At 39.2% G+C, this 25,828-nt stretch overlaps 2 protein-coding genes across 3 annotated transcripts in view; both read right to left on the bottom strand.

The window, feature by feature from the left end:
- Window positions 1-10,191, bottom strand: part of rassf8b (Ras association domain family member 8b) — a 37,456-nt gene extending 27,265 nt beyond the window's left edge. The window contains exon 1 of one of the 2 annotated variants that reach the window (XM_082511332.1): window positions 10,067-10,191. The gene's annotated coding sequence lies outside the window, so the exon portion shown is untranslated. Of the gene's footprint in view, window positions 1-3,293; window positions 3,375-10,066 lie in introns of those variants that run through there. The other variant, XM_082511333.1, reaches the window with a different exon arrangement.
- A 431-nt stretch (window positions 10,192-10,622) lies between these two features.
- On the bottom strand, window positions 10,623-25,308 carry pkp2 (plakophilin 2). Its single transcript, XM_082511947.1, has 13 exons — window positions 24,924-25,308; window positions 22,425-22,495; window positions 20,157-20,776; window positions 19,930-20,068; window positions 19,612-19,819; window positions 19,212-19,389; window positions 17,114-17,231; window positions 16,387-16,548; window positions 14,233-14,415; window positions 13,786-13,939; window positions 13,489-13,681; window positions 12,657-12,738; window positions 10,623-11,900 (listed from the first exon to the last, which is right to left on the bottom strand). The coding sequence occupies exons 1-13, from the start codon at window positions 25,105-25,107 to the stop codon at window positions 11,841-11,843; spliced, it is 2,352 nt and encodes a 783-aa protein (XP_082368073.1). The 5' UTR covers window positions 25,108-25,308; the 3' UTR covers window positions 10,623-11,840.
- Between the last annotated feature and the right edge of the window lie 520 nt (window positions 25,309-25,828).

Genomic DNA, 25,828 nt, shown 5'->3' on the forward strand with positions numbered 1-25,828 from the left:
CAGTGGTTACAATAGGTATTCCCTCACAGGTCACCGTGGCTTTGGAATTACGGCAGACTGGGGCACATTGAAGTAGAACATGGCAGACAGCTAACAAGAGGACTGAGCTTTCAGATTGGTTGTTGGTGATTTTAGTCAAAGGAAGGCAAATACAGTCAGAGCTCAGGAAAACATGGCCATGCTGATTCCGATACTTTGGGAGGTCATTTCAGCCCACGCAATCCCATATTCACCTGCAAGGGGAGGAAAGCCCGTAAGGCGCACGGATGGGATAGGGTTGGGTCTCCCGGGCTCCCCCTGCATTTGTGTGTGTGTGTGTGTGTGTGTGTGTGTGTGTGTGTGTGTGTGTGTGTGTGTGTGTGTGTGTGTGTGTGTGTGTGTGTGTGTGTGTGTGTATTTGCACAGGGATGGACACATTGCATTCACAGGGTAGACATCCAGCAGACGGCTTAAATGACTTAAATGACTGAGCCCTGGTACCACTGGAAACCCCTGCACACGCAAACGGCACCAGCGGTGTGATGGCAGCGAGAGCATTCAGACGTGTGCCACAGGCAGATGCTGGCAAGCTCATGATGAACCTGATTGGTGGGGGTCTTTGTCCATTTCCCCTGGTTGAACACGCTGCTTTTCGAGAACTTTTATTCACACTGAATCCTCAATGGCAGCTCATTGCCAGACCCAAATACAGCCAGTCCCCATTCGGGCAAAGAAGACTTCAGCGTCACATCTCAGTCCGGTCTCTGTGAATGCAGCGTACACATGCTGAGCTGTTTAGTGAATCCTACAGGAGACGGGCGAAGACTTCAGCGTCAACGTCTGAGTGTCAAAGCATGACGTGGCAATGAGGAGCGCAAAGCAGTGCCTGAGCCTCAGACGCTTACTTATTTGTTTGATACTCGCGTGAAACGGTCACAATTTCCACACTCTGCCACACGTTCAGCACATATTTGTGCATGACATTTGCCAACGTCTCTTTGTGTCTGCTTCCTGTAAACAGGCCGAGTCCAGCTGACACTGCTTTCCTGATTAGCTGCTGCACTGAGACCAAGCCCGCGGCCACGGCTCTCCGAAGCAAGGAGAAAAAAAAAAGAAGAAGGATGCTCTACAGAATCCAGTCGATGCCTCATTTGTGTGGTTTGTGACACCCAGTTTTGTGGGATTGCGTGCACTGAAATGACCTTCCAAAGTATTGCAAGTGTCCTGCATGGCCGTGTATTCCCGAGTTCCTACACTGAAATTTCCAGTCCTTTGATAAAATTCACAAACAACCAATCTGACATTCACATGCTCTCCCCCCACAACTTCTCCTGTTTAAAAAAGGCAATACTTTGAGTACAGTTGAATTAAACTACTTTTTCCGTTTGCTGAAGCCCATTTATAAGAGCACTGATTGTTCTTAACCTCTTAGGACCTGACGTCCACATATGTAGACAACACATTTTGGGTTGTCTTGACCAAAATGCTAAATTTTGCTCTACAAGAGCCTGATTTCCACTTATGAGGACATTATACTGCCACTGTTCTCTAGAAATTTAAAATGAATGTCTTCATTTGTGGATCTCTTTTTTCCACAAAACAAAAATCATGTATAAAAAAATCTGGTAATTCTTAGTTTTTACACTCATCAGGTCCCAATCAGCTCAAATAGCAAAGAGAAATTAAAAATGCATGCCATGAAAGAGTTCGGGTCTTAGGAGGTTAATGTTGGAGTAATAGTGCTTCTACTGGAGTAGAATACTTTTGTCTTTCCACCTCTGCTGTTCAGATAAAATGTCCTGAGGCCAAAGGTGATTGAGTGACTGACAGCACGTGAACGACAACAACAGCAAATACACTTCAGGTCAGCAACCACGCAAAGCGCTGAAGCCAAACGCAGATCTTGCGGTGACAGTTCCGATTGAGGCTCCAATTGACTTGAGATGATTCGAATGCCAGAAAGCCATCGGAAGATGTTCACGAGCGTTGACACAACAACAGCCGATGGAGTCCTTTGAGAAAGGTCCAAGTGAGAGTCAGGTGGGCAGAAGTAAGGACTCTGCAGGGCTGCATGGACTCATCTTAGAAGACTGTTTCTGCTCACTCAGTGCAAAACTTGCAGTTGCAAAAAGCGGCCATTGAGAAGAATGGAATAGAATAGAATAGAATAGAATAGCCCTTTACTGTCCTTGTGCAAGCACAGCAACATTACGGATGGTGCAGGAGTAAAATACAAAGAGTAAGACAGCAGGAATAAATAACAAACAGTATTGATTCAAGGGGACTACTTTCTACTGGAACGTAAATGCATGTGTGTTTTAGCAATGCTATAATGCACAGCAGATGGACTCACTGAAGGTTTGTAGACAAATGTAGAAGATATACCACCAAATGAGTTCTGTTTTCCTTTCAGTATGCACCCTATCAACAGAATTAAAATAATGCAAAAAGGGCATTTATATCACATACATGCTCCTTGAAATGTTAAATAATTGAAGCATTAAGTGTTATTTTTCCCCCTTGTCCTGTCCATGCAGCAACTTGTTTCATTTACAGAACATTTTCTTTTGAACACTTTGTATGTGTCCTTATTTAAAATTCTACTGAGCACTCAAGCATTCATGTCTCACAGTGTTAATCATGACAGCTGCCTGTTGTGCTGATCAGGCAGAAACACAAATGACCTTCAGTATAGTGTAATTTAATTGTGGTTCTGCTGCTGATGGTCCCAACTGGAAGAAAAGCAGTTTTTTTTCTTTTTTTGCTCTTCTTCCTACATAATCTGTATTTCCCATTCATTTTCTCCACTGTTGTAGGTCTGTATATCCATTTAGAGCCAAACTCTGCAATTAATCCCCAACACGAGCTTCAGCTGTAGCAGTGATTTGTTTTCTTCCAGGCAGTGGTGTCGAGATTTGACAGATGCTTTCAAGATTTAAAGCCCATCTTCAAACACCATGCAGGGTACAGCCAGAGTGCCACTGATAGAGTCATAGCTCTGATTTAGACGCAAACTGGGCTTAGTTAATTAGAGAGTTGGAGCATCCCCTGGCATGAATTTGTTATGAAGAAAAAGGATTTGAGTTAGATTCTGGATAGAGATGTTTAAGCCCAAAACACCTTGTTTCCATGAGGAAAACACGTGTTGATGCAATAATTTCTTCTAAGTAGCTTGTTTCAGATCGGATATAAACAAAGGGGGTGCAGCAAGTCTCAAATATAAATTGGATTGTTTTGAATGTAATCATGTAAAGCTACTACAGTAAAGTCCAAGAATAAAAGCATGGAGGGGGACATGAGGACAGTGGACTCACCCACACACAAGTTCTCGTTTCTCTTCAGCACTCTGACAAATTCTTGAAATTTCTTTCTGGCACAACCAGCTACTTTCTCCAACAGCATCCCCTTCATCAGACCACTGCCGCTGACCTTCTGTCCTTCCCTATATCTGTGAGGGAGCGCTTTGTTTGCAATCAGGCCAAGAAGCCAGCTCCTGACCCCTCTGCTGTCAGGCCTACATACCAAAATCCAACTCTTTTTCTCAAACTCTTCAGCATGCCTTCTTCTAACCAGCCTTCTGTGTACCAGCCACAACACAACCTCCTTGACCCCAAATCAGTTAGGAGTCAAGCAAGCACTCGCACTTGCTGAATTTCAAAAGCGCTCCACTCTTCTCGCACTGCCTCCCTTTTCCTGGTCTTCATCCTTGTTGACCTGTCTGCTGTGTGTGGCTCAGCCAGCCACCAATTACTTCTTGTTGCAGTGACATGTGCATGAAAGCAGACCTTGAGGTTTGAGGACTTAAAAGAATATGGTCTCTCTCTACCTGGCTGACTCCTATCGGGTTGGGCTCCCTCAAGTGCTCAGTCCTCAGCTCTCCCTCCTGCCCTCACAGGAGTATTGAGCTGATCTTTTCTTCTTAGGTAAAAATTTCATATTATGTCTCAGAGTGGAAACGTTTAAACTGACATGTCTGTGAAGGTTCTCAGTCATCCTCTCAGTTTAAACTGACAGATTATACTAGGCCCAGGTTTTTCACATGCAGAGGTGTTTGCACACAAATAAATAAAAGCAGCACAAGAGTGACCAAAAACCAGTCACAGGGGCCACGGCATAGCAGAAAATTCTACGAGATATAAATACCACTGCACGTGTAAAAGTGGCTGAATGTTCAATGAGTAATAATGATTGTGACCGTACCTGCTGCCTCCATAAAAATGCATTTGGATACGTGGCTGTCCTGTAACAATAAGTCTGCTACTATTTGGACGTTACGGTTTGTATCTGGAGTGGAAATGAGATTTACATAGGGTTTAAAGTGACTTTTTAAATCTTAAATTAGGAGTCTGCATAGTTTCAATATGTCCCCATAATTCACTATTATCATTCACCTTTAAAGACTGACATACACACACGTTCACCTTTTTTCTTTGTGTAATTTGAACAAAGCTTACGCACAAAGCTTGCATTCTGGTGGAATCAACAAAGTCACAGATGTAGTTTTTCCCCCCTGTTGGCCTCTGCATCTAAAATCTCACATTTTAAGAACATTTTTTGCTCAAGCACCTCTGATTTTCATGAAAATTGTTATTGTTATGCCTTTTTTGTTATATTTTATCTATATCTACTGATTCATTTTCATATTAAGAAAAGCCAGTGAAAATTTCAGGCTTTTATCTTTAATAGTTTTTGAAATATTCACATTAAAACATTTTCTCAGCAAAAAAAGATGCTGGAGGTTAGTTGACAGACCATTAAAAAAGGCATTCTGAAAAGTATTTGATAAAAGGAGCCAAAATTTCACAACTGCCACATATATATCCACATCTTATACTTTAAAATGTTTAGGCAAACTGGAGATGGTTAAGCAGAAGATCCACATTGATTTGAGATTGCATATATTTGAAATCAACTCAGGGATATCTTAGAGTAGATTTTGCTTTGGGCTTTATACCTTGGGCCTTGAAGATGATGCAAATGCACCAGTTATACTTAGGTTAGTTGACGAGTTCAACTAAACTGATTTTATTAGTAACTGGATAAATTATCCTCCCCCCACAGGAAAAACTGTGATGGGTAAATCTGCAGCTTTACAGCTAAGACCACATTTTCTACATCACACTTTTTTTTTTTATTCCTAGCTTCAATTCAGGTGAGCTGGTGTCTGCACAGACTTGAGAAGCTCTGCTTTGTCTGAGACGTGTCTTTGTCCCACTTTTATAAGATCTCTCTGTTCTGCCTCAAGACAAGTGTGTGCACACACAACACACCCTTTCAGCCTAAGAACAAGTGCCCATGTGTTCAAGCAGGATGAAGATCTTCAAAAGCTAAGCACAGCTGCAGGTTATACCACCTAATGAGCAGGTAGTGCCTCCAGCATAGCTTGTTAACAATAGCTGCCTCTAAAACCAACACGAGTTAAGTTTTTGATGAATTACTCCTTTTATACCAGTCGAAACAGGATAAGCTGTCGCTCAACAGTCAGGTATCATTTAAAATTTAACAGACCAATTATGATCTAAACTAAATTTTACTGTAAACGTGATTAGATATGCCTCGGAAGATCCGATGTAACTTTAGTGGTTTCTTAATAAAGGTTACAATTATAGATTTAATTCATAGTTTACTCAAGGGGTCAAAGCATAAACTATATGTTGAAAGCAAGATCAGCTCAGGTTTCTCATGCTGCTTTGGACATGTGAATTTTTTAAGCTCTGTTGCATCATCTAGCTGTTATTGACGTTTTTCACAGAAGCTGTTTTAACATAAATTAGCAGGCAAACACAGGTGTTACTAATTACAATAATATCTGTTTATGCACAGAGTGTTCATTAATGTGTTTAGCAACACCTGTGTTTACCTGGTATTTGTCAAAACAGCTTCTGTGGAAAACGTCAATAACGGGTAGATTATGCAGAACAGAACTTATAAAATTCACATGTGCATTTACAGAAGATACTTGCTAATCACCTGAACTACATCAATAAAGCAGCCATTAAAACAAAGATTTCCTTTCAGATCAAGAGCAATGACTCCGAACACTTAGGCCATTTATTACTCCACTCCTAAGAGATAACGAGACATAAACAATGTGTGCATATAAAGAAGAAATAATCACTAGAACACCTTTGCATTCACTCATTCCAAATGTAGCATGTCAGATAATTGTTTTGATGCTAAATTCTGCAGTTACACCCAACAACCTTTGCTACACCTTTTAAGCCAGGGTGTAAGGACTATCCAAACGAAAGACGCTAACATTGATTTCATTTTGTATTTTAAGATCAAAGTCAAACCAGTTTAAATCATGTCAAGGTCATGTTTTGACTTATCTAAAAATTTCAACTGATCTCAGAATTCTGAGTTGAACTTTTGAGACTACTTAGTAAGTCAAAATTTAGATATCAACTCTAAATTTCTCATTATTATATCAACATTTTTAGATAGGCAACTTGGAATTTTGAGTTATTATATAAGAATATTTAGATATTAGCCCCCCAAAAAACAAATGCCAAGCAAAATCAGTATCAGTAACAAGCTTTCATACAACTTCAGCCTAGGTTAAAAACAAAGGACTTCCTTCAGACTTAAAGCAGTGATTCAGTTTGGCAGCTAGGGTTGCCAACCGTCCCTTAAAATACGGAATCGTCCCGTATTTCGAAACAAAAGCACACGTCCCGTATTGAGCTAATAAGGGACGCACTTTGTCCCGTAATACAGTGAGAATCAAAAGTAGTCTATAAATGTTAATGGAATTAACGCTTTGTTTGAAAACATAATTCCCAGCCCCTCTCCTGCTTTGTGACCAATGAGCTGACAGCACACTTATGACAATTCGAGTATGACAATTCAGATTACCGCTCATCTCATTGGTCGAGGAAAGGTCGCTTACGGAGAAAATACCGGAAGACAACAGATGACCACAACAAGAAGCATGGCCAACAGGGAAACAAACGCCGTCACTGCGGTGCAAGTCTCGGACGACAGTACACCTAAAGCTGGGCAGACACTGTGCGATTTTTTCAGTCGCGTTATTCAGCTCCTGCTCAAACTGCACGATTGACTCGCAGGGGTTAGAAGTTGGTAGGTCACGATGCAGGTCTCACACTATACCGCCCGATGCTCTGATGCGACTTGAGTGCTCATACTGTGCCTCCATAACATGAAGGTTATAACAGAAAATCTGTCGCTCTCTCTCTGTCTCTCACTCACACAGACACACCACCACCATCAACTTTGCTAAATTGCTAATGAAAAACATGATCAGGCAGCTGTGATTTAGCAGCGATGTAGATCCAACTATTTTCACGGTTGTTGTGGTCGTGATAATTTTGTGAGGCCACATCGAAAAGGCTCGGATGAGCTTTTCAAAGTTCTACAAGTTGTGCCTTCATCGCTTGTGTCCAGATCACACGCTGCACAGCCGTGCTGCTCCGTCTTTTTCACGGCGTTTACGTGTTTGCGCGCGAGCAATGTGAGCGGCTCACGAGCGATTGATGATCGGGAGCTGGTCGTGAGGTGTTAATCACTTCTCGTTACCCCACGTATACTACACGACGCACGATGAAGGCCAAAATCGGTCCGATCACTCAAAAATCGGCTCAAAATGGGCCTAAAACCGCACAGTGTAAGCCCAGCATTAGAGCAGCAATGTTTGTTCCCCTCAGAGAAAGGGAAGAATGGGAAAAGGAAAACACCTGGCTGGAAAAAGTTAATATGGGCATGTGCAGTGAATATCAGCGCTATGTGGCCAGAAGTGTGATAATATAATTTATTTTGTGTAATAAACAACTGCAAGAATAGATGATTACAACAAATAGATGACTAATACATAAAAGTAATACATAGATGAATAATGATGATGAGTTAAGATGCGTAATCATGGGAACAAGCGGGTTTTCAAACGGGAGCAGCTGATTAGCATTAGAAAAGCTGAAATAATACCTCAGCTGAAGCCAATTGTACTAAATGCACTAAATGTGCACTGTTACAAGAATATTTTTCTTTCTATTGTTTTCTATTATTTTAAGTTAAGCAGGACAGAGTGCTTTTAAAGAAAGATTTACTTATATTCTCAAAAGTTAAGCATGACAGGCTTCTGTTTAAGAAAGAGACCTGTTTTACTGTGTTAATGTTGTCATTTTGAGCTAAAAATAAATGGCTAAATGATCATTTGTTTCACATGTGTTCATATCACAAAGAATACACATCTACTTAAATCAAATTCAAGTCAAAGGGTTAAAAAAAATAATTTCACACACAAAAAAAGAGCTAGAAAATTCACCACACTGGGAAGGGTGAAGACAACTGGGTCGCCCGGCCCTGGCCACGAGGTGTCCCTTATTTATTTTTCAGGGAGTTGGCAACCCTATTGGCAGCTAACGTAACATTTTCATTTCTCTCAAAATGTTACCTTACTTCTGAGTAAGTTAATTTTCTTAAATATTAGGCCTATTACCTAATTCGAAAGTTTCTGTTATTAAGTCTAAAATTTGAGATGCTAAAGAGTGAGAAGGAAAAATAGTGGCAAATGTAGCATGCTAATGCCATCAACTGAAGGTGTTAGCATGCTCACGATGCTATTCTTGGTATGAAAAGAGCCTGAAGACTTAAAGCTTAATTTTCACTATATCTTATTGGGCAGTAAACACTGCATCATTTTCGTGCTTTTCATTGCCAAGTGAGGTTGTAGCAAATAAGCTGCTAATCTAAAACATCTAGCATACTCAGCATTTACTATAACACTGCCTTTCTTGCTGTGTACTTTATTCCAGACATTATTAAAAGATCTGAGGGGTAAAGAAATTTCTAGTTTCAGTAAAGCATGAACTTCTGGTTTATTCACGCCAGTGGATAGGAGTTTCCCCTGGCTGCTGACATCCCTGACAATAGCCTCAGTGTAAAGCAAAAGCTGGCCTCTCTTGTGCCTGTTTACCACTGCTGCAGCTCTGTGAATAAATCCTTTCTTTCTCTGTGTATTAAACATGTTCAGTTGAGATGTGTCAGTGTGGCCCACTTCCCTGCTCTACTCCAGCAGCAAACAAACCTCATGTTTCTTGGCACCTGTTCCTGTTGGTTATTTAGACATATATTATTTCTCTGCTGGTCTATAAATAACATGGGCTTCTTGTATTATCCATCATTATGACATCATTTTTGAGTCTGCTCACCATTAGCTAAGTCATGAGGAAGATGTAAGAAACTAGATCATTTCTCAAAAGCGCATAAGCTGTGAACAGACAAGGAAGCTATTGTTGAAAGGATCTGGATCTTACTTAGCTTTTTCAACTCCTGTTAAAACCAGGGCTTGGAAATTGTGGTATTTGTCACCAAAACAGTTCAAAGAGCTGGTGAATTAGGGGTGATTAGCAAAAAGAGACGATAGTATTGAAATGTATTTAATATGAGAGCTAATCCATTTTAAAACGTGCATGATGACGAATTTTATATTTATTAAAAGACAAAGTCAACTTGAGTACAGTGTTTGAGCTTTAGCCACGTAACTAAAGCTTTTATGGTACACCACTGCCCCCTGGAGGATAACAGCCTGACTTCATTTTCATGCCCTAAAAATGGGCTTCTAGCTCTGAAATTAGCATATTGCTATTTGACAAGTAGACTCATTAAATTATTAAGTATGTTTTGAGGTGATGGATTTTCTGTCTTATGTTACATGTTACCAACAAGCTTGGATCATAAGATATGCTCTTTAAATCTGGTCTCTGCTTAAGATATGTAGAACGTGTACAAAACCTCAGCACTGAACAAGAAAAATACATTCATATTAGTCCTCAAAGCAGGCATATCGTGGCTACATTATATCTTATGCACTTGCAGAAGCACACTATGTGTCTTTTCTTTGCTGTGTCCAGGGTGGTTTTGTAGATGTAGACGGAACCGTTGTCACTGAGCTTTAATTGCTTTGTGGGTTATTGTTAATTAGATTTTAAAAAATGTAACCACCGCCTGAAATCACGTGGGGCTTTGATAGATTTCCCAGTGAATCCCTAAAGGAATTTTGCTCTCAAATATAGTCTGAATAAGATCACCATTTCTCTGAAAAAATGGTTTGACAGGGTTTTCTTACCTCTGAGTTTTAACTCTCTCTCTCCTCTATATTTAACGCACCATCTCCTTCTTCTCATTTCTGATCTGTTTCATAAGGCAGAATATTGAGAACTGAATGATGTGCAAAAGCTGTGCACGTACCCCCTGCAGTTTTGACCTTAAAATCCTTGTCCGGGAGGGCTGATGTTGATTGGCACTCAACCTCCCAACTCCTCCCCCTTTTAGCTGTACCGCAGTGCAGCTCGTGCTGGCAGGCCCCTGCAAGGTTACCGCTGCTTCACCGAGAGGGCTGACAAATGAACATAGAAGGCAAACATCTGAGTATTTCCTCCCACTAGCACTTGCCCCATCTTGCACAATTTATTAGCGAATGATGGAGCGGACCATTTACTGTGGTGCTAATCTTCCTTTGTTTACTGTCTGCAGTTTTCTCATAGGGAAATGAAAGCTTAGGGAATACATAGCAGACTGTGGTCATTTGTCATTCTGTAATGCAAAGCTATAGTGAGTCATATAAATATTGTATGAGCTGTAATATTCTGATATGTTCTTAAATAAATGAGGGAGACAACGAGTAGTAGATTTGATATATTTCTGGTGACAACTCAAACTAGTTTTCTTTTCTTTTTGTACATAACAGTTTAAAAGTGGCCCAAACAATCTTATAAACTAATACTGGAAAATCAAAACTATGTCAGTGTGTGTTGTAATATATCTACCAAGCTACATGCACAATTTCTAACACAGCATAATGTAGAAACTACTATAGAACAATCTGCAAAGCAAATTCAAGGCATTTCTTTGTGACCAGTTTCTGACCGTACTCTAAAACACATTCATAAGAAGTTGGTCTCTCATTTTAGCTCTAAAATAACCACATATCAGCTCCATAAATTGGTATCAGAATTCTTTATGATGTACACCTTGCTAGTACCAGGTTGGAACCCCTTTTGCCTTCAGAGATGCCCGTGCAGGACAGCATGTGCAAATTGTAGCCTCAGTTTCCTATTCTTAGGTGACGGATGCGGCCTCCTGGTGCAGGTCGAAGCAGTCTATCCGTTCTCCTCAGACATCAACAAGGCATTTTCACATAGAGAACAGGTTAACAATCATTTGAGCCACGGTAATGAGTCTTTGAGCGCATTCTGTATTCTTTAATGTACAGCTTCATTTGGTTTGTCTTAAAAAAAGAACTTCTTCATTTTAAAGATTTCATTTGTCTTACAACATCGACTATTATAAACTGACAAGCTGCCGTTATAGAAAGGAGGGGGAAAAAACCCATACAACATAAACAGAAAGAAATACTTCAAATTTCAATAGGTGTCTTATGATTAGTGTAATTTCTGCTATAAAAAACATTCTACATTCATCTGTCATTTTTATCATAAGGCACTATAACAATGATATGCTACACAAGGATTATTAACAACTAAAAGGTGCTTTAAAGGTCACAAAAAGTGTGGTACAGTTCTTCATGAATCAGCAGGTTTACCTCTTTTTAAATAAAACATCTCATTCATTTTGTGGTATCAGAAACATAAATTTGAGAACATGAATCCAACTAATGCAAACATTAGGGCAAATAGCTGGAGAGAGATTTCCAAATATATAACAAACAACCAAAAAAAGTCTATCCTTTTTTAAAAAAAGAGTTTCAGTGTTGTTTCCAATGTTTGGTTGTAGCATGACAAAAAACCCCAACAAAACAAAAACAACAGCAATAAAAAAAAAAACCAAACAGTCGCTACATACAGATGAGATGAGATTTATGAATCCACGGCTGAGTTTCATCAGGAGCTCAAAGCTCTTTTTGTCCTTGCATTGACGAAATCGTATTTCTTGAACCCCCGCTGATGAAAAAGTGTAGGTTAGCGTGCTGTATTTCAGACGTTCAAAAAACATAATGTATGTCTTCTCGCTGCACCGAACTAAAAACTTAAATATCAAAAAGTTATTTAACGAACTGAATGATGCAAATGTGCAGTTTAGTGCTGTGGAATACTACAAATTTTGATATCGATCTGATACTAATAAATATAGGGGCAGTATTGCCGATATCAATACAGACAGCGATACTTTTAATCTATAATGGTGGCTTATATAAGAGAGAGCAGTGCGGCATGAGTTATGAGATGAGTCATGACCAATTTGCCAATTCTGAACACACTAAAAATACTACATGTTTTACTTTTCTCAATAATTAGTTAATAGAAACATTTCAGCATGTTCAAGCTAGTGCATGTCTGACCTATATTTTTCACTTGGCTACGTACTTAACATAGAAACAAAGTATCAGTCCTGTCATGCTAGTATTGATCTGATACCAATATCAGCTTTGGTATCGATACTATGGATATTTAGATCAATCCTCTGAAAGACACAGCTGAATAATGTAACATGCAGCAATGTATCAATAACTAGCAGCTCAGTTCTTTGTTTAAATTAAACAACTTAAAGAGGAAAAGAAGCCATTTCAACCCTCTAAGCCTAAAACACATTTTTAAGTGCTGAGACAGCAACTTAAAGTGCTCATAATGAAGTGTAAAGACATGAAGAAAATCATGTGCAACATGATATGATAGGATGCGATGTGTGCAGGAACTCACTTTCTTGAGGGTCTCATGGACTTCATTGTTTTTCCATATTTCGTGCAGCAGAAGGCACGCTGCCTTTTGCATACGACTGGGTCTGTAACGAGGAGAAGGAAAAGGTAAAAATAATACATGCTGTTTTTCTGAACCGTGAGTACTTTTACTTTTTATGCTTATGGTGAACTTTGGATTGACTCCAAAAGTGAAGCAATCCTCATAGATTCCTTTGCTAAAATTACACAATTTATATATTATATTATTGAATTATATTTTGGGCTCTGTACTTAACTTCCACCTTCATAACAACTAACCTTCACAACCATGCCTGTTTGGATTTTGTCAAGACTCTAAAATAAATCGAGGGGCAGCATTAATTGCTTCCTGTCTTCTTGGCATCACTTCAGACAAAATTGAATCTTGTTGTGTGTGTGCCCCTTTTCCACGCTTTTTAAAAACTTCCAGTTGCATGAATTCTGGGCTTTACCTTTTCCCGCTAGTACGATTCTAGCATTTGTTAGTATGTTAATTAGGCATGTGGAATGTGGCATGCACCCATACAACCTACGAAAGCAGTTCCCTCATAACTTTGCGCTAGCCTGTTCATAACTTTGCATGGCTATAGCATTTATTCACATCAGTTTTTTAATTATTCACTTTTATCTGAAGTACCGAGACTCTGAAGAAGTTACTTTATGTTATTGCTACTTAAAGGAACTAAATACAATGGATTAGGTAAATAATGACATAAAAATAAACTAAACAAAATAATGGCACATATATCATTATCTTGCATTGGACATACAACTTCTCATGTCTTGTATCTGAGTGGTTTAGTAATGTAACTAACCCTTTGTCTGTCTTGCTGATGTTGATGATCTTTGGGATGCCGCGGTTTTCGATTATTGCGTCAGCATTCTTCGCATCACTCAGGCACAGGTAAGTCAGGATTTCACATAAAGAAATCGTCACCTCACTAGTCTGGTTGACGTCGGTGCTGTCAAAGGGCAGCATTTTCACCATCTCTGACAACACCTGGTTTGCTTTAGGAGTAAAACAAGTCATGTAAAAGAGCCGTTCAAAAGTGCGGTTTGTGGTCGTGGTGGAACGATAATGGGAAAAGCTTAGAGGAGACATCAAAAGTTACCAATGGCAGGACGAAGTTGATCGTAGCGTGAGATGTTTTTGATTAGAGATACAGCAGGTATCTTTAGATTACTACTTTCACCGTTTAAAATTTCCTTAATCTTCTCAAGACCATTTTCCCGCTGAACAATGATAACGGCGATGCCTCTGTTTATCTGCAGACCACAGAAAAAACATTTTAAATATGTCTTACATGTATGACTTTAAAATACATATACATGTAAATATAAATGTGCTAAACAATACTAATGCATAATGATCAGGTGGCCAAAACAAAAGCTGTTAAATCTGTTAAGCTGTCAAACAGTATTCCAGATTAATCTACCCTTCATTTGACTCATACATACATCTAATAAAGTGCCAGAGATACAGTAGACACACTTGCCTCTTTTCTGCTTACACATCGAACCTATAATTAGATTAAGAGCTGAAGTCCTTCCCATCTTACCTCGTGTTTTCCAGCTGTGATGTTCTGCAGAGCACCAATGGCAGCCTCCTTGATGGTGTCATTTGTACTGCAGGCCATCAGTGATATGTACATCCGCACAGTGATCGTGTCCCACAGCCACTCTATGCCATGGGGGTTGGGGTTGGGCTCGGGCTCCAGCAGGGGGTGCTGATGCACTGCATACTGAGAAGAAGGAGTTTACGAGACAGACTCCAGGTATGTGGGTCCAGTCGGTTCAAATTTACAACAAGAGGTGGCTAACCGTGTTAGCAATTGATTTTATTCAGTATGGACATCTAAAGACTGGTGGTGCATCCATTTTTCCACATTTTCATATTGGAAGTTTAACTTCCTGGCAACAGTTTTAGTGCAAAAGACATACTTATACAGCTTTAGGAAACCAAATCCACGCATCCAGATTTAATTCTTGTAGGAGGCAGAATAACAATCACTGTTAGAGCATCATATTGAAGCCCATAGTTTTCAAAAACTATGCAGTCAGTAGTTACAACTTCTCATTACAGCAAATACCTAACCAACCAGTCACATGGCAGCAACCCTGTATATTTAGGCATATAGACATAGTTTAAATGATGTGCTGAAGTTCAAATTGAGCTTAGGAATGAAAAAGATAGATGATTTAAATGTCTTTGAATGAGCACAGTTGTAGCTGCCAAACTGGGCTGGTCTGACTACTTCAGCAATTACTGATCTTCTAGGATTTTCCCACACAACCATGGTTTACAGAGAATGGACCAAAATAGAAAAAAAATATCCAGTGAGCGGCAGTTCTCGAGGCTAAAATGCCTTGTTGAGCCAGGACTTGTTGATCTCAGAGGAGAATGGACAGACTGCTTCCAGCTGATGGAAAGGCAAAAGTAATTTTTTTTTGTAAATTTTAAATAACCGCTCATTACAGCTTAGGGTGCAGAAGAGCATCTCTGAAAACGCAGCATGTTGAATCTGTTGGCTGCAGAAGCCCACACTCCTGTCAGATAGGAACAGGAAACTAAAACTACATTTCACATAGGCTCATTAAGATTGGACAACAAAAGCCTGGAATAATGTTGTCTGGTCTGATGAGTCTGAATTCAACTCAGATTATAGTGTAAGAAATTGGCGCAAGAAACATCTACACTCTCTTGCATAAAACGTTCAGGCTGCTGGTGGTGAATGTTTCCTGACACACCTCAGATCTCTTAGTAACAACTGAGCATTTTTTAAATGCCAACATAGACAAAAGGTTAAAGAGGCTTAGTGTTATTTAAGATAACACTAAGTGTTTCCTTAAATAAGGACCAGACACATGTTTTGATTTAGTAATTTTTTATCTGATCAGCAGCCATTAACCCAGTTATTTCCACATTAATGTAGGATTCAGAGCACATAAAAGCTGCCTGAGAGTTCAGAGGTCTTATAAAGACTTCTATAACTGTGTAACTGCTACTCATAAGCTGGACCTTGTATGGCATTTTTACTCTGACTTGTTTTGTTTTTGCTTTGTTCTGATGTTAAATGTGATTTTGTACCACTAACAGCATGTCTTCGTGGCCAGGTTTCCCTTGGAAAAGAGATGTTAATCTCAAGGGACTTCCTAACTAAATAAAGGCTCATTAAAAAATGTCAGCAAATATCAACAAGAATTTAACTGATAGCTCAGGATGTGTGTGTTTTAAGCCGCTTTAGCTTGTCTACCAGATGTAAAATTGCAATCCACCTCCTCACCACTTCCCCCTTTAATGCTGCATTTGACTTCATTAATGTCATGTCCATTGTCACTGATGACTGCTTTGTTGCTACACACATGCAACTGCACGGAGGTGTCAGACCAGAACCGTAGCATCAAATAAAATTACTGCAGATGGAAAAAACAATCATCTTTTGAGAATTGTGCTTCTGATTGTCATGCTATGTAGAGCTATGGCTAACTTACATAGATAATAGCATAACAGCAGCAACACTGGCGCACCTGGTAAAGCAGTAATGTATAATGCATGATTTGTTTGGATGTTTCTCACCACCAATATAATACAAGAGAAAGCTAAATGAGCATGTTCTAGTAAAGATGATTAAAGATGTTCTCTCACACTCGGATATTAAACCATAAGAACGTCTTTTGTGTTGTCAGGGTCCATTAATGTGTAAAGAGATTACCTCTGTGATCTTGGCACTGCGATAAGAAAAACAGCCCAAAGTCTTTGGCTGCGAATCCAAGTCTTGGCGAGACTCTGTGAGAACCTGGTCGTTTTTCTTCGGAAGCTCTGACTCAATCTGATAAGACAGGTTGTGCAGGATACAGACGCAGTTCTCCGTGCTCTTCAGAGTAGATGAAGAAAGAAAGTAAAAATTGTCTGGCAAACAATTTAATAACATATGGGGACACAACAGAAACATAGAAGGGAATTCTAAGAATTCAGGCAAAGTTTACATCTGTTTGAAAGTTGTGGAGCTGAAGTCCTTCCCAAGAGAGCATCCGGCAGTGACAGGAAGTACCGGCCATGAAGATAGAAGACAACGTTCCTTTAAACTGTGTTAAAAGTCATTGTGGTTTTGATTTGACGTGTGTATACATTCTGTCTGTGACGTATGAAGGGGCGTCGTTAATTCAAACCCTGATGCTATAAAAATCTGTGTATGCTTTGATTAAGTCGAAGATTAATTCCTGTCTGCATACAGAATGGTCTTCCCACGCGTGTATTCATTAAAATCAATTGTTTGACCAAGATCATCTGGACCTGGTTGTTTGTACTCTCCTTCCTCAATTATGTGAACCTTAACAAAGTACAAGTAAAAATCATTTGTGAACATGTAACAAAAGTGTTGTAAATCAAAGCAGTTTGCCGTGACGCAGACACAGTGAGGACAAATGTTTTCACTTCACCTTGTCATCCATCTTACGGTTAGCTACGGTTCCCCGGATGTAGTAGATCAAAGAATCGATGAGATTGTCACAATTCCTCATTGCTTCCCTGACATATCGGCCTGCGGAACTCAGATTTCTAGAAACAAAAATGTGCCAATTAGATAAGCCCATTTTAATAAAGTCAAAAGTGCTATAAAATATTTTTCTGTCATCTACACAGTTGTGCAAATTAATGGTTGCACTATTTTGGACATCTTTCCGATGCCCGTGGCAATCACAGAAAAATTATATCACAGACTAGTAAGACTAGCCTGTTCTTATGCAGCCCAACAACAGAGGGAAATAAATATGAAAATTAACATTCAGAATCCCCACAAGAGGCTCTTTGTGCAGCCATGGGGAACTCCCTTATTTCATCCACTGGGTGCTCAAAAGGCTTTAGAACATGATAAGGAGAACTCGATAACACTGGGTCAGAGAGGACTGAATGATTTCAGTTCAGCAAAGCCGGGGAAAGAGAGAACTCGATGAATAATTGAGTCTTTCACTCTTTTCATCTGGCTATAGTTGCCAGGGGAGCAGTGGCTCTTATATCTCCTGCTTTGCAAACAGAGAGATGATGTGTGTCTAAATAAGTCCAAAGCAGAAGTACGAGGCATAATCTCAGACCCCAGTATATAAACTGTGGTTTGACATAATCACATGATAGTAAAGAAACTGTATAAAAATGGATGGTAGTTACTCTCTTGCTTATTATAATTTTAGTGACTAGGCAGTTCCAGACACTTTCACAGAGCTGCTAGATGAACCCCAGATGTTTCTTAAATCAACCATCATATGGTTCTTCTGCCCTTTGCACGCTCCTTCAAATTCTTGTACTGTTCACCTTTCTCCATCGGGGTCTCTACACATACCCCTCTAATCTACACCAATGAGAAAATTGACAATAGCATTAGTTCAGGTAGACCAGAGAGCCAAGCCTAGTGTCCTATCCTGGTAGATCAGCAGTTTACTTTGTCTGATGGATCAGCTGATACTCTTTGTTTAGGTTGCTTTTGCATCTTCAGTCATTTCCATCCCACATTGTAAACAAACAGTAAAAAACAGAAAATGTGCTGGTAATTTTCTGCTAATGCATTACCTATTTTGCTTGTTTGTTTCGCACAGAAATTAATTTTCATATATGGTGAAATGGAAAAAACACTGCATAATGGAAAAAACCACAACAACCTCTTCCAACCACCAGTTTCTGACTTAGTCACTGTCATCTTAGTTGTCACTGATACCCAGGGTCAGTGCCAAAGCTTATAGAGCAGATGGAGAAATAACTTTTATCTGAAGACATTTGGCTCAGTTTACTTTTAGATTTCATGAAGATTGAAGCCAAAAGTACATTGATACTGTTAAATGAGCACAGGTACCCTTGCACTCACATATGCTATATACAAAAGACAAATATATATATATATATATATATATATATATATATATATATATATATATATATATATGCAATAGCTTACTGGCAATGTGAGAGTTTAGCCAGATCCAAAAAAAAGCTGGAAAGCATTTTAAAAACACAATGTAACTATGGGCAGATCTAACAAACACAAGCCCCTGGGGTTACTAAACAATACTACACCAGGTTTTCCATTTATGCCGATCCATCTGGAGGCCCCAGATCAAATCTATGTCACACAGTACATAGACTGGTTTCGGTCATTATGCAAATGGAGGAGTTTAAATTACATCGTATATATAAGATTGGGGAAACCTGCAGTCAGCTGAGATTGAAGAAGTCACTTGGATGAGTGACAAAACGTTTCTCCCACAAAACGCTTCGTCCAGATGAACAGAATCGACTTTTGGAGGGTCACACAGTATAAATCCCTGGAGTTTGAGGATGTAGGTGATAAATTCAGAAGCAGAAGAACTTTTTGTCCTTCAGAAATTAAATGCTATGATCCCAAACAATATCTTCTGATCTGCTGAAATCTTCGACCTCTTCTGTTTATAATCAGCAGATTAAGTGACACCTACAGTAGTTTTTGGTTTATCCCAATGAAAAACATCCCAGCAAGTACAGTTTTTTCGCAGCTAACAAAAGAGAACCTACCGCAGGCAGCCGGTGGCATTGATGAAAGTTTCATCATCCACTAGCAGTTCATCTTTCGGATTCTCGCCTTCAAAAATGCCAGAACTGGGAACAAGAACGGAGCGGCTGAGAGTGGATAAGGCATGATGTGGAAAAGCCTCCTTCAACATGTCATGAGAGGAGAGGTTCCACAAAAGACCTGTGGGAGAGATTGAGATTTAGTTTTTTGCAAGGAGATAAATCACAAAAATATAAATAAGCTAGTGCTGCATTGCATATATGAGTCTCAGAGCATGATTTCATATGTATCAAAGGCAATGTTTATTTAAAGCGAGCAAAACCAGTTTTGACGAGAGCTTGAAATTTGCAAACCTAATCAGATTAAAATTAGGACATGTAGTGTGTTTAAACACAAACTAACCCGTAAGATGCCGCCTGGTCTCCTTATCGCGGCTGCTATTCAGTACAGTAGGAATCAAAGACAAGCCTGCGTTTTCCTTAACATTAAGCTTATTTCTATCGTTCTCATAAACAGCATTACGCAGCGCCCCGGCAGTGGCACGCTGCACTTCTTCGCTGTCATTGTTAAGTAGAAACATGAGCTTCTCAATCCCGTTCACATGGCAAATCTGGAGAAAATAGAGAAAGCAAGAATGGACCAACGATTGACGAATTCATGTATCAGGATTTATAATCGCTCTGCATCCTTAACACATAAAATACCTGTGATTAAACATACCTTGCCTCTAGCAATGGCATTCTTGAAACATTGATTTTGTATGAAACTGGTTGCACAGATCAGTTTTTCCTCTTCATTCTGGGTCAAAAGCTGCACAGCCTTCTCCATTGTCATCGTCGGAGTCTTGCTTACTGACATCCTGTGTGAAAATCCACAAATGTTTCAAAATGTAGATTGTCAATACAGGATCATATTGAAATAATGAATGTACAGAACAAAGGTCTTACAGTTTTGTGACATTCTGCACGTGCATCTGCTTAATGGGTAACTGCGTTGCTGCCCGCCTGCCAGCATCCGTCTCCACACTGCTGACAGAGGGCGGGTATGAGTTCACTCTAAGGGATTTATAGTGGCCCCTTTCCCTCTTCTGTTTTAGCCCGAACATGCTATCCTTAGGCTGGATAGAACTAAACATGGTGTCACCATTTCTTCTCTGCATTTTTTCTGTGAAAGTTGGTTTCACAGTACTTTGTCTGTAAGTCCACTTAGAACCATATTCTCCATTTTTCCGAAATGCAGCATTTGCAGGTACAGATTGCAATCCTAAGGTCTGTCTAAACGTCCTTTGCTGGACGTTCCCTCGTGCAGGTGTGTATGCACATCTCTGTGTGCTATGAGGTAAATCTGAAAAAACATGGTGGTGAAAGGAAGCTGACTTTGCCAAGTGAGTGCCAACTTTGGGTGAATGACTTGATACAGAGGGGGTGGGCATCCCAGAATAAGTACTGCATTTAAAGTGCCTATGAGGTTGCTCTGGGCTTGACTGAGGGGACACTTCCAGCCTCCTGGATGGTTTGCGGTCATGGTCGCCAGAGAAGGAGTGACTGGAGAAGGACGATCTATTTACCTGTGAGAAGGAAAAACAAAAACAGCTTTAATGCACTGGCCTGGTTACCCTGCTCTTTCACTGTATGGGACTTTGTACTTCCATTTATATACTTGGATGTCATTATAGTCAGAAATACACAGCACAGCAACTACTTGTGCAAAAGGTCATTATGATGTCTTGGTAACCCCACCCCAATGCTTTATCACTGTGCACGAGTGAACAGAACAAACTTCAGCACAAAGAAATACTGATGCGGTTTAAAATATATGACTTATTCCTTTAATGCATTATTGTCAGAAACAGCTCCATATGTTGTCTATAAAGAGAAACATTATAGTTCACAATTAAAATCTATAGTAACTGCCTATTTACGCAAGCTGCTGCTACTTGTTTTTCTTTATAATAGGTTGAGAATACAGAAGTCACTACCCATAGACTTTAAACAAGACATAAGGATGTTCATAGATTCTTGGATTCATTTATTATTTTAATTTGTTTGTTTGTTTGTTTGTTTGTTTGTTTGTTTGTTTGTTTGTTTGTTTGTTTGTTTGTTTGTTTGTTTGTTTGTTTGTTTGTTTGTTTAATTTTAGCTCAGCTTTTTAAATTGTATGAGTGACAAAGTTGGTATTTGGGGTATGGCCTCGATGACTCACAGTGTCACTCATCAGCTAGGATTTATCTCACTGAACTGGAACTCTGATGTTAGAGTCACACAAGACTCACAAACTAGTACAAGTATAATCGAGACTTTACATTCAGAGTTCAGCTAGAAACTTACAGATCTGAAACAGAAATTTTAAAATTCCTCCACAAATCATGACGTCCATCTGTGACATGACAATCAAACAATTCAACTGGTCTTCTTTTGCTAGTTTCCAAGTCTTTTTAATACCCTGAGCCATAATGCGGTTTATGTGACAAGTAATATGTTTTGATGTGCAGTTAATTAAACTAATAGTCTGTTCAGGAAGTCTGTGCTCCAGTTCTGGTGAGTAAAATGCTAATATTTTATTTGCATGACACTTAGCATTGGTGTGTAACGTAGCACTTGCTCTTGTTCAAATACACTCACTTTTGGCTCCAACAACCAAAGATGCCGATGGCTGTAACGCTTAATGCTTGTCAACAACTGGGCACGTCCATGTTTTTATACATAATCTATCCTTTTACCCTTCTTTTACTTTCTAAGGCAAAAAGAGCTTTTTATTTTTTCAGTATTAAATTGCTTTTTTTTTTCCTTCAAGCATCCACGCACATAAAGTAAACACTGTTGCATAACAGATAAGATACGAAAAGAATACAATGATTTATTATTCAACAGACTTGGGTTCTGTGAGCATGCATAAAGCAGCAGCAGGATACCACAGAGAACCATTTGCCTGTATTCAAATTATGGAGTACAATATTTAAAGTGCAGTACAGTATGAGGCCACAAGTTCAAGTAGTTTGTCCTTTTATAATCATTCTGTACAGGGACGACTAAAGCAAGCATGCTGAGCTGAATGCGCTTAATATCTGTGGAGGAATCTGCATACTTCAGATCTGTATTAGCTCTAAAAAAACAGAAGCGAGATGAATATTCTAGTGATCGATTAGGATGACAAATGTCCCCAAAATGTTTGAGTGCATGTGGCGGTGCATAAGAATAAATAAAGGAGAGTCTTACCTTCGTGTTCGTTAAAAGTCCATCTGCATCATTTAAGCTCGCTGTTTCATATTTCTGTGAACAGACACCACCTGAAACAAGTCAAAGAGGTTTGGTTAGTCCGTATGATAATTCCCGCCATGCCTGTTAGTGTTCTCATATCTGGATCGTGATTCCGACTCTGGTTTCCTCAGCTTTGAAAGGACAGTGCACACTCACGGTGCACAGCAGACATCTGTGCAACCTGCAAAATAAATGGCATCTAATTTAAAAAGAAGATGGAAGAGAGATGGCAAAGCAGTGAGATTAAATGGATCGGACATTAAATGCTATCTGTTAAATAATGTTTCATGACACATTAGGCACATTTGTATTATGTATCATTGAAAAAGTCCTTGAACTCTGAGCAGGTATAACATCTGGTTTCCAGTTGGTGACTATCACAGCAGTAGAGCATGATTCACTTATCATTATCAGTGACCACTTGTGCCCTGTGCATGGGATTATTGTGATTCTGGGAGAGAAAATTCCTAGACATATTATTACAATGCAGCAGATATGTCAGCAGTACAGTGTACATTTTAGGACATCGTCAGGTCTCAGGAAAAAAGTCGTAAGGTATCAGGAAAAAAGTCGGGTCTCAGGTCTCAGACATTGAGACCCGACGTTTTTCCTGAGAACTGAGACCTTGCATTTTTTTTGTCTGAGACCTGACAACTTTTTTCCTGAGAACTGAGACCTAACATTTTTTTGTCTGATACCTGGCGACTTTTTTTCCCGAGAACTGAGACCTGACAACTTTTTTCCTGAGACCTGACGATGTCCTAAAATGTACACCGTACAGCAGACTTATTATAGGTTTGTATTTTCTAATTAGTTTGGTTTTTGTTTTTAATTTGGTTTAGTTCAAGTTGGGATGGATTTTCTTGTTTAGTTTAGTTTTTAATTGTTGGAAAATGTTTAGTTTTAGTTGGGTTTTTTCGTTAAGTATTATAAGGGAACATTTTAAAAGCAGTTGACTCTCAGTCTTCTAGACATTCGGAGTAATAGTAACTTTGAAATAATAATGTGAAAATTCTGAGCATATTTTAATGATGAATAAATGTGTGAATTTTACCTTCCACAATACTTAGTTAAAATGCACACACAGACACACACTTTTCATGTATTTTGAAAGTTGTTTTTTGGAGAGCTGGAATGTCAATGTGCCTGTCTCTAAATCACTTTGGATAAACTTCTGTTGTTTAAATATTTTCTAGTCTATAAATAAAATAAACAAGACAGCAGACACAAAACAGTTCAGAGATTTTCCTTTTTTTTTAAAAACAAACAAACATGTAATCCATCCATCTTTTTCTTCTTATCAAATTCAGGGTTGTGGTGGTGCTCACCCTGAACCCATCACCAGGCTATCACAGGGCGCATACACAGAGACAACCATTCAGTCACATTAACGCCTGCAGCAAATTTAGAATTGCCTGTTAACCTAACATGAATGTCTTTGGACCGTGGGAACACCTAACACAGCCACAGGGAGAACACACAAACTCGAGAAGAAAGGACTCGGCCGGCCGGTGAATCCAAACCCAGGACCTTTTTGCAGTGAGTTGACAGTGCATTATAACAACGAAATATTTTAGGGAGAAGAAGTCACAAAATAAATAATGCAAATAATAAAAAGTCTTGTAATCCCCTTTAATAGCACTCTGCAATCTGTAAAGACTTGAGGGGAAGCCAGTAAAAAAATTCTTTCATTTTTATTTACAGGGTAGTGTTGACTCATGTGGTTAACCATCCGTCTAAACACACCTAACAAACCTTTTAATAGTCAGTGATGCTTCATAAATTCAACCAAACCTGTCCAGATACAGGCAATATTACTTTTAATTTTTTATAGTTGTCAAAATTGAATAGAAGACCTCTTTATTTTTGGCTACCAATACTTAATAAATAAGGTCATCAGTGGATGACATAGTAAAATTAGGTTCTGGCAGTTATCACTTTTAGGGAACTGCAGAAACCTGTTAGACAAGAGGATTAACTAGGAAGTGTGCATTCCACTTACAGAAATGTCTGTGTTTACACTAACTAGACTTCTAGTAAGCTCCCCTTAATGCAGAGCACAGCCTCAGGACAGACAAAGCAGGGTCTGGCAAAGGAAAGGGGTTTCATAGTTTACTTTAGGGGTTTCCAGCTTGGACCCTTTTGAAAGGGTAACATAGCCACCAGGGTGGGAAAGGAGGAAAAACTCTGTACTTCTATTATTATTATTCATATTAATATTGTTTGTGGTTATTATTATTCAGTAAAACAGTTGATAGTTCACTAATCTACCTGTACATGTCCCTGACATCCTAAAGTTTAAATATTAGATTTGGAAAGTGGGAGGAAGTTATTTTTGCTACCACTCTCATTCACTTCATTCATTAGTACTACTTCATTAGCTTGGCTTACAGTGCACCCGGTTTCTCCCAAATGCGTCAAAGTATGATGCTGATTCGTTTTCAAAATGAACATTACCATTTGACTGAGTCTTTTTAGACTTCCTGGACATTGTGAGCTGAACCTGCCGGTGAACCCGCTGATTCCGGTCCTCATCGGGCTGCGTTGAGGATCGCAGATAGGCCGGCAAAGCCAGGCTGGTGTCATCCAGCACAGAGGAGTCGTGCGCAGGTAACGCCGACTTAAAAAACGGATCGTCCATTGTGAACAACAAATGAGAGCAAAAGAAAAAAAAAACTCGCCAAGAGTCGAGAGGTCAGTTTTTCCTTTTAACCATATAGATAGGGATCCTGGAATAATAGTCGACGCTGCTTTGTTTCTCCCACTTTCCCTCAGCTAGGTACAGCCAGGAGGGCGGGGCTAAAGGCGCACCTGAGGTGTCAGGTGTCACCACGAGGACACGTCAGGTAACAATGTGTGAATGTAGCTGTGTGCTTTAATTATTTACTATTTATTTCCCTGCAGACTTTTTTTTTTTTTAAAGTTTAACGGCCGTTTTGAAATTGTGAACTAAATTACTCAACACCAATCAACATTTTTAAAGATTCAGCTAACACTACTTGGGAAAACTGATATATTTGTCCAGCAAAAGTTTTGCCTATGTACACCACCATGATGGATTTTAAATCAGTCGATCAAGATGTGATTATATGACTTTCAGCTTGAACTCAAGAATAAATGTCTGCATTAACTGTGCAGGAAGTGCAGTCATTTTCTTCAGACGTTCGGGAGTAATTCGAGAGACTCAGGTCAAGTGCGTCATATTTGACACCCTTTTGGGTGAGTTTTATATCTCTACATCATCAGTGTGATAAATTGCACTCTAAATTGCAAGGTTCAATAAACACTTGAAATAGCTGAATAAGCTACAAACACTTTTTTTAAACAAAAAATTGGATTTTCTGGCCATTATTTCATGGTTC

The sequence above is a fragment of the Aulonocara stuartgranti genome, assembly GCF_965226115.1.
Source record: "Aulonocara stuartgranti genome assembly, chromosome: 17".
NCBI lineage: Eukaryota > Metazoa > Chordata > Actinopteri > Cichliformes > Cichlidae > Aulonocara > Aulonocara stuartgranti.